At 31.5% G+C, this 9,932-nt stretch overlaps 1 protein-coding gene and 1 non-coding gene across 3 annotated transcripts; both read left to right on the top strand.

Moving 5' to 3' along the window:
- Positions 1-5,531: 5,531 nt before the first annotated feature.
- On the top strand, positions 5,532-8,716 carry LOC121202828 (NAC domain-containing protein 71). Of its 2 annotated transcripts, XM_041104648.1 has the most exons (5): positions 5,532-5,607; positions 6,080-6,211; positions 6,847-7,118; positions 7,748-8,068; positions 8,157-8,716. In XM_041104648.1, exons 1-5 carry the CDS (start codon positions 5,571-5,573, stop codon positions 8,391-8,393), a joined length of 999 nt encoding a protein of 332 aa, XP_040960582.1. In that variant the 5' UTR covers positions 5,532-5,570; the 3' UTR covers positions 8,394-8,716. The 2 variants fall into 2 exon arrangements, with proteins under 2 accessions (XP_040960582.1, XP_040960583.1); XM_041104649.1 differs by lacking the exon at positions 5,532-5,607 and having other exon boundaries at positions 5,708-6,211.
- A 1,006-nt stretch (positions 8,717-9,722) lies between these two features.
- TRNAC-GCA (transfer RNA cysteine (anticodon GCA)) lies at positions 9,723-9,794 on the top strand. Its single transcript has one exon. It is a non-coding gene; the product is annotated as a tRNA-Cys (tRNA).
- Positions 9,795-9,932: the final 138 nt, after the last annotated feature.

Raw genomic sequence — 9,932 nt, 5'->3', positions numbered from 1 at the left:
TCAATACATTGTCTTCCTTTTTTCCTTAGGTCAATTTAGCTTTAGAATTCATTTACGCCCACAAACTTTGTGTTCATGGTTTTGAAATCATTACTACTAGGCGAGGATCTGCTTTTTTTCTGTCTTCTCTTGGTTCTAGTGTATTGCAAAATTGAATAAATGAAATTTTAATTAAAGTTTCATAAAATCACCAATATTATTACTTACATGACATTATTTAAATATATAAATAATTATATTACTTGAGATGTAGATTAATTAATTTTTTTAAAATATGTATAATTAAATCAAAATCAAAATTTATATTTATAAATCATCAATAAATTAGTCTCGTTAATACAAAATATAGTTGATTACTAAGTTTCGCAGTATCATTGAGGTTTATTGTATATACACATTTACTGAATACAATGCTAAAATAAAACCGCGAGAATTAACATGACATTTGATCCAAGGAATGATTACTTTTGGTAATAGTATTATCGAAATGTAAGATTATTTAATATATTATTGGGTATGTTACATTACCTTATATGGTTCATTTGGCTGAAATATAAAATTATTTTATTTGATTACAACACGTAAGATTACTTAAAAATACATTTTACTAAATTACCCTTATCAAATTTGCTTCTTCTTTTAATGATTGATTATTAGAAAAAGGTAGACGACACGTAGGATTACCTAAAACAAACATTTTATGGCAACTTACCAAGGAGATGTGAGTTTCCAAGCTTTGTAGGATTTACGTCCATGCTCTTAAATGGCATTAACGGACAAGTATACTACCACTTGATCAAGTGCTATGTTGAACTTGTCACCTTAAATACTCATACTTTTCACAAAATCGAAAAACAAAATCTTAACAGAGAATAATACCAACCCATTAAAATGTCTATCAACTTTAAATAAATAACCTTTTGAAAATTTTCTTAAAAAGAATATGCGTTGTGTCAATAAATCTAAAGTCGAGCACGGAGGAAATCAAGGCTAAGTTGATTCCCTATCAACATAATGCATGTCCCCCACGTCTTTACATATTCGTTTTCATCTTTCTAAGAAATATCTTTCTAAGAAATAATAATTTGATGATTTAATTGTATATCAATTAAAGATTATAATCTTGAAATTTTATAGCGTTTACCAATCATTGTACTACACACAATAACCACTATATTTTAGCCTTAAATTGTGTTATATAATGTTTATCAGATTACAAGATTAGGATAATTAAACCTTTGCATGCTGATTAATTTGACAAAGTGAATGGTATTCTTAACTTGCAACTCTCTCTTTTGGGTTGTTTGTTTTAGTCATTATTGCGAGTAACAAAGTAGCCTTTTATTTCCTTCACCAACCATTAAAAATGTGAAAGCTTAACCTTTCTCTTTTTTTTTTCAATTGTTTATTTCTTATTTTTAGTATAGTTTATGTTGGTTTTGCAATCTATATTCAAGGTTTATGGTTGCTTCTCATTTTCAAAGTTTGGACTTACATTATTTTCTTAAAAGTGTAATGTGCCTTATCATAATAAGTAATATTTTTTTTTTGATAATGTACAATTAAAGAGTTAGTACCCACACATCCCTAGTAGGACCATACCCACACGCACATATTACGTCAAAAGGGAGATGCCCAAATGCATCACATCACTTACTCTTAACAACCAGATCAATCAATCGTAGGAGTTCGCAATACTTGTTAGATTTTTTTTTTCATCAAAGAGAAAATAAAACAAATATTAAGCAGACACCATTCTTGGTGTTACAAAATCATGAGCAACAACATATAGTAAATAAAAAACTGCATCAAGTGGAAAGTAAAAGATGAAACATTGCAACGGTTGACCTCAAGCCATCGAAGCTAAGCCATCAACAAGCTTATTGCCTTCCCTATATACGTGTTGTATAATCACCTCTCATTCCTTCTTCATGTACATATGAGCTTCCTGACCCAAGTTATGCTCCCCAACCTTAGCACTACTGATCAACACATTAACAACGTCAATATTATCCAATTCAATAATAACTCTCCTTTGGCCATTCCACCAAGCAAGCCAAAGGCCTGCAGCAACACCCTAAAGTTTCACTTCCAATGCCAAATAGGATCTAATGAATCTCGAAAATCCGATAATCCAATTTTCATTTCAATCTCGTATAACTCCTCCACAAGCGATCATACCCATTATTGGTTTATGCGCGTCATCAATATTCAACTTGTACCATCCAAGAGAAGGGCTCCTCCGGCTTATCAATTGCATACTTCTTAAACAAACACTTATAATATTACCTTTAGAAACTTCATCGTAGAAGTGCAATACTTGTTAGTTAACTCTTTTATAAAAGCAATAAAAAATAGTTCAAAGTTTACAACACAAAAAAGACTAATAATCTATAACATTTAATTAATTAATCGTTATGCCCCTCCAAATCCCCAATTTCTCTTAAAAAATTAAGAAAAATAGAAAACACTACTTCAAGTTCAAGTATGGATTAGAAAAGTATGAACTCAACTTTGTGTTCGTTTCATTCTTTTCCCTCAATATGAAAAGCAAAATGTCCTACTAACTACTTCCTTTATTAAAGTGTATTTTTAAATTTATTTTCATGTGATGTATTGTAAAAATCAAATTATAATTTTTTTTTGGTAAAAAGAAGACATTCCTATTAACTAGGAAGAAACAACGGACGAGCTTCCTTCATATGAGTGAACATTACTATCCTTTCAAGTAGTTGAATTACGAAATTTGGTGGATTTGGAAACCGGACTAGCTGGTTAATTCTCCCTATTGCCGCCTTTGCCAGCCAATCAGCGACCTTATTACTCTCTCGCCCTACATGCCTAAACTTCACTTTCCAATCCTTCTTATACCATTCATGAATTAACCGGACTTCTTCAATATTGCTAATTGATGCGAATCCATTACAAATAGTCTCAGCAAGCATCGCATTATCACAATTAATCATTATCACAATTAATCTCCACCTGTTTGTACCCATTCAACCAAGCCAGTTTCATCCCTTCAACAATCGCTCGTGCCTCACTCATGAATATTTCATCCATCCCTGTTACCATGTTAAACCCCATCAGCCACTTCCTATTCCAGTCTCAAACAGTACCTCCTAACGCTGCTTTGGTATAACTTGTCATAACAGAGCCATCAACATTAATCTTGACCCAACCTACCTCGGGACGCTGCCATTTTTGATCAGTTCTAGACGAGCAAACTAATTGAGTCAACTTAGTACTATACTCACACGATTTTGTCGAAGCAAGTGCCAATGTGACGAGTTCATGGCTGCTCCTACTAGCACTTGTAAAAATAAACTCATTACGGTTCTTCCAAATGAACCAAGTTACTATCGAGAAGAGAGCCTCCCAATCCCCACCATCAACAATAATCTGCCCTTTATTCAAGACATTCCAATGTACCTATTTCCTAATATCAAGATTGAAAAAAACATTCCAAACATTCCTTGGTAACACGTGTTTCCACACCAATTGAGCAAGATCACAATCCCTCACAACATGTATGGCAGACTCATGTGACTTACCACACTGTTCACAAAAAGGGCTAAAGGACAATCAAATTATAATTTCCTTCTTTATACTATATTCGATTTAAATATAAATATAAATTTAATATTTATATTTTATTCAGTATAATTTATTCATCCTATTATTGATGCTATGAATTAATCCAAATTACTAATATTATTTAAAAATTAGGTTAGTCAGCTAATATGATTTAAAAAAGTCGTAACCCAAGATTTCTTGTGTCATTTAAAAGGTAAAATTATGATTATTAAAAGTTATTTTTTTTGAATATTTACTTTATAGGTTTTGACCGTATTTGTTTTTTTTGACACAATGCCTAGAACTACCTATGGCTCCTCCCAACCCATAAATAAGAGAATAATGTGCTTTAATACACCTGAACCACATCCTCTTATATTGACAACAATGTCCTTACCCACATCCTTTTATACTAAAATAATTATTTTCACTAATGTTTCATTAAAAAAATCAGCTTAACCTCATGATTTGACATTTTAAAAAAGTTTCACATCAATTTACTCATGAATTTCTTTTTAACTTTTTTAGTAATTTGAATTAATACATAATAGTAAGAAAACTACATTATACAAATTAAAATACAAAGGCAAAATGCAAATGAGAATATTTAACCGTTATAAATAATAGATAAATTTATCAATTATATCATTTAATATAACAATTAATTTTTAAAAATATCTTTACTACTAATAAATATTGAGTATAATGATAAGATATATTGTATGCTCACACGAACTTAGATTCCAACATTAAAAATGATAAAAATAACTAAGAAATTTTGAAAGAATTGATCTTCATAAAAAATAAAATACAAGGAAGATATTTTAATTTTAAAACAATTGATAATTTTTTTTTAATTTAGAAAAGTTATACATCAACCATATGGCTAAAGTAAATTCAATTAGTTGGCCCCCATTAAGTTGGGAATTAAGTTAGTGCCCTTTACATATTTTCAACTCTCAATGGGTAATTTTGCAAATTGGGACATTCAATCAAAAAATAATTGAGCTTCCACTAAAAGTGTATTTGGACATCCCAAAAAAAGTTGCAAAAAACTTGGTAAGCTCTTTTGAGAGTTTCTTTTATTATTATTAATGTTTTCTTTATAGAAGTGGGGCATTACATGTCTAGATGACATAAACAACCACATAAAACAAAAGCAAAAAGTGTTTTGTCTGACTCAAGATGCAATGGAAGGAGCTTAGCCCAAGAAAACCCAAATTCCCCCCCTCTACGCTCCTTTCCTCTGACTACTATTCTCCATTTATTTTCTTTTTTCTTTTACAAATAATTTATTTTCTTTAAATAAAGGGTAAGTTACACTCCTATATCTTCAAAAATTATAAAATAATCATTGAATTATTTAAAAATTTTTATTTAAGTTACTGAATAACTTAAAAGCTTTTATCTATGTCACTCGGTTATTAAGTTTTCTTTTTAATGTGACTATCGAACTTTAAGTGACAATTCGATAATTGGTATGGTAAATTAATACTCATTGACAAGTAGAATAATATACCTTAGATTCAGGTCAACCTAACGATCAATGTTGGAGATTAGACAAGAAAATTGTTTGGGTTTTGATTCGAAGATTCGTGATATTCAAAACCGTTTCTTAAAAAAAACTTTCAATTGTAGAAGAGAAGAAAAAAATGGAACTTTCAATTGTAGAAAACAAAAAAATGGAACTTTCAATTTTTATAAGTGGTGCGAACAGAGAAGGCCATATAACAACGATTTTAATACCACGGTGATTTAAACAAAAATTTTCAAATAATTTAATGACTATTTTGTAACTTTTTAAAAACTGAGTGATTAAAATGTAAACTTATTAATAATTTAGTGATATTAAGTGTAGATTATCTATTTTGAAAATGGTGAGATTTGATATTTACAAACAATCATGGCAAAGGTTCACAATTTAACATCGCAGGAAGTTACTGGTTAAGTGTGAATGAGTTTCGTGTTGGTGGGTCCAAAACCTGTGGAATTTCATGGTCAGCTTCAGACAAGCAACCTCTGCAACTTTCGGTGTGTTGTTTTTCTTTTCTTTTTGTTCTTGGACTTGTTGACTTATAACTTCATTTAATCACTATATAATACACATCCCATAAACCTCGATTTCTACTTTACTTTCACTTCTTCATCAGTTTTTTTTTATCAATTTTTTCTTGAATTCATAGTAAAAAAGAAAGAAAGAAAGAAAAAAAAAACCATGAATTTTCCTTCGAAGGGTATCAATTATTTTTGGTTTCTGGGTATAGCTTCAAATTATTAATCTTTTATTTTTCAAAGACAATGATTTTGCCATTGTTGAAATTGTATGACAAAGGAACTAGTGTTGTTAAAAGCTATTACTTCTGGATTTTCCAGATTTTTAATACTTATAGGATTGAAACTTAAGAACCAAATTTCATTATTTTCTTGTTTCATTGCGATTGTGTAATTAGATAAAGAAATTTAAGTAACATTGAGATAATGGGAGGGCCATCATTGCCACCAGGTTTTCGTTTTCATCCTACTGATGAAGAATTGATTGGATATTACCTCAAAAGAAAAACTGAAGGGCTTGAAATTGAGCTCGAAGTCATTCCCGTTATTGATCTGTATAAGTTTGATCCTTGGGACTTACCAGGTACTTTTTTAATCACTATTTTATTTTAGACTTATCGAGTCAGATTGGTATTGAGTCATTGAGTCGAGTTAACTTAAATTGAATCAATTAAAGTTTAAAAAGAAAAATTCAAATTAATTTTAACTTCGTATAAATGTTAAGATTCGAGTCATTTTAAATTTTAATTAATTTGAAGTTCAAGCTTTTCTAAATTTGAAAATTTGAATTTCAGGATTTTGGGTCATTATAATTTTTTATCATTGTAAGTTTGGTTATTTCAAGCTTAGATTTTCAAGCTTAGATTATTAAACTTTTTTATAATTAAATCGGGATTGGTTATATAATTGATTTCAAATTCTACTATCCACGGGATGGGTTATATTTTTCAATAAGTTCTAGGCTACATGGATTTTTTATAATATTTGAAATGTTTAATACATGTTTTGCCACTTGTATTATAGTGAAATTCTCAATTTAGTCTTTTAATTATTTTTCAGTCATTTTATCTATCACATTAGTCCCTTGACTATTTCTATTAAATGCGGTTTAGGCCAATCAAATGCGGGAAAGTGATAATTTTACTATAATAAAAGGGCGATTACAAAAGTTTTAACATCTAAATTGATATTGCTGCCATTTTGGTATTTGGTTTGCAGAGAAGTCGTTCCTTCCAAAACGAGACTTGGAATGGTTTTTTTTCTGCCCCAGGGATCGAAAGTACCCGAACGGGTCGAGAACAAACCGTGCCACCAAGGCCGGATATTGGAAAGCGACGGGGAAGGACAGGAACGTAGTGTGCCAATCGGCAGTAAGCGGGTACCGTAAGACACTGGTTTTCTACCAGGGACGTGCCCCTTTAGGGGATCGAACTGATTGGGTTATGCATGAGTATCGACTCTCTGATCAGCCTGAAACATCAGCTAATCAGGTTGGTTTTCCATGATTGTTTGCCTTTGCATTTCTGTACATTACAACAATTATATATAATCAATTAGACTTGTGTTAATTGGACTATTTTTTTTCGGTCATGTCAATCTAAATCATGTTAGTTTGGACCATTTTGTGTTTGGGTCAATTTTAAATTCGAGTCAAATTTTAGATTTAAGTTTATCTCAGATTCGAAGTATTTCAAGTTTAAGTTATTTTTGGGTTTTTAGATTATTCAATTGGATGGAATTAGTTTGGATTTTTAAACTTTTCTAGTTATTTTGAATTAAAGTTAATTAGGTTCATGTCATTTTGGGTTTGGATAAGTTTTGGGTATAGGTCAATTTGAGTTTTTTTCAGATCGGTTCATTATGAGTTTGGATCATTTTAAATTCAAGTCACTTTGTGTTATGATCATTTGAGTTTGAGTTACTCCAAATTTAGATTATTTTTTGTTTTGATCAACTTTGGGTTAAGGTCAATTGGGGTTAAGGTGGGACATGACATTATTGGCTTTTTATGATAAAAGCAACTTGGGTCGGATTTAGATTCTAATTATTTAAGTCAAATTCTTGAATTTAGGCTAGAATTAAAATGTTTATAAGCAATCATTTTGATATTCCTCTTCAGGGTGCTTATGCCTTGTGCCGTGTCATGAAAAGGAACGAATCAAAGGCGACTGACACTAATGGAGAATTGAGAGCCAGAAGGGTCAAAACCAGGTCAATAAATACGGAACTCACGTCGACCTGGACCTGCAACGAGCCTTTAAGCACTTCTGGTGACATTTCGTGTCAAACATGTTACCCCAACAGTGAGAGTCATTATTCAAGCCCTATCACTTCTCCCCCTCATGAAGTCACACAATTACAACCATTCGAACCCATTTCAGTCAATATCGATGTAGCCAATGTTTGGCTCTCTCCTGATCTAATTCTTGATTCTTCAAAGGTAGACATAATTTATTCTGAAGAAAGAAATAAAATGGAACTGAAATTTCTTTCTCTTTATCTAACAATTCCCATTGGCTTATGGTTAGGATTACCCACAAATATGTGAAACAGCAGCTCAATACTTCCCACAATATGAGTTTCCAAGCACATTGACCCCACGGCAACAATATGAACACAGCAATTTCTCCCCTAGTACATTGTACTCGAATTTTGGGGAAATCGAGCACGACGTCGATGATCTTGGTCTGTACTCAGGACATGCAAATAACATGGACTTCTATGATAACGAAGGGTATGGCCAAATTGGTTCATTAAACATATGAGCCCATTTTGAGAAAAGGAAGCAAATGACCATAGTAGCTCTTGTTTTCAAGCTAATGAGAGTACCTGTTTTGTCTTAATGTTAGAAGGGGACTCTTAAGACAACAGCCTTTTTAATGTTGGTTCTTGGGCAACAACCCCTTGTATTGCCATTATGCTCCATTAAGATTGTTGTGTCTTTGGTTTTTAAATGAACTCATGGTGGTAATCACTTCTAAAGATTGTCCACCATGGGTTTGTTTTGTCTTATGATCATCTTCCAATTTAATACTTCAAGCAATAATATAGTTGAAGCAAGAAATCTCTTCAACATTTTGCTCTTTTTAATTACAAAGAATTAAGTTATTTTTCTTTTATAACCAATAATAAAAATCGTAATCAATGCGAGAGTAACATGAAATATATTAGACACAAGAGACAGTATTTAACGTGATTTGATTTTGGTTGCTCAAAACTAGAGATGAAGAAAAATCTATTGTAATTCAAACACTCAATAAACAAAAACGTAATTCAAGCCCTAGATAGTTTCTACGCTCATAGCGCTAAAAACAAATGGAATACCCATTAATTTCAATACTCCGGTGTTTTACCAAACCCTTTTTCACATCCTTACAAAATCTTTCCCATAAAAACTCGTATTTCAGCCCATTCCCATGTACTGCGTAACATCAATCACTTCATCATATCCTAATGAAGCACCAATGCTTCTACAACCACCTTATATATAATAAGGCATCATTCTAGTGAGACTTACGTCAAATGTTCTCTTCTTTATAAAAGTCATTTCCATCAAAAAAAGAAAGAGAAGCTCTATGACTTATGTTGTAGCTCTGCCAAATCTTTCATAAAGAGCTTTCCAAGCTTACTAGACCCTTAAAATCATCATTTTCAATGTCTTTCCACACCCTTATGATGTGAACTGCCACAACAAACCACCCCAACATTTGTGTTGCAACAGCTCTATTTATAAAATCAATTACTTGACCACGAAATAAAATTTCTTATCTAATATAAACTTAATCAACAAATAATATTTAATGAATACAAATTATTCCAAAAATCTAAATTAAAAACTAATTAAAATTTGGGTTAATTATCTAACAAAAAGACCAACACCAGAATCCTTTCTTAGAAGGCCTAATAATATATCCCTAAACTCTTTTTATGAAGCAGAAAGCAAATATTCTCTATAGTTAGATTCCCTTCCCCCTATAGCTTTAGTTGTCCCTTGGCCACTAGCTATCACCAAATAACACTTGATTTTGTGGTTCATGAAATTTCACTTTTAGAAACTTGTATAAACAAATTATTTAAAGCTCCTATAAACAAAAGGGTCCATAGCTCAGTGGTAGAGCATTTGACTGCAGATCAAGAGGTCACCGGTTCGAACCCGGTTGGGCCCTTTTAATGGTTATTCCATTTACGTGTTATTGCAGACATAGAGATGATTTTCATCACTTAAGGACTTGGGATTTTAGAGCAAAGAAAGTATATACAAGAAGACATGAGAAACCCCTCGCTTGATTCATGGTTTCAACGTG

This window comes from Gossypium hirsutum, chromosome A03, assembly GCF_007990345.1.
Source record: "Gossypium hirsutum isolate 1008001.06 chromosome A03, Gossypium_hirsutum_v2.1, whole genome shotgun sequence".
Lineage (NCBI taxonomy): Eukaryota > Viridiplantae > Streptophyta > Magnoliopsida > Malvales > Malvaceae > Gossypium > Gossypium hirsutum.
The sequence above is the reverse complement of the archived record's forward strand: the minus strand, read 5'-3'. Positions and strand labels throughout refer to the sequence as shown.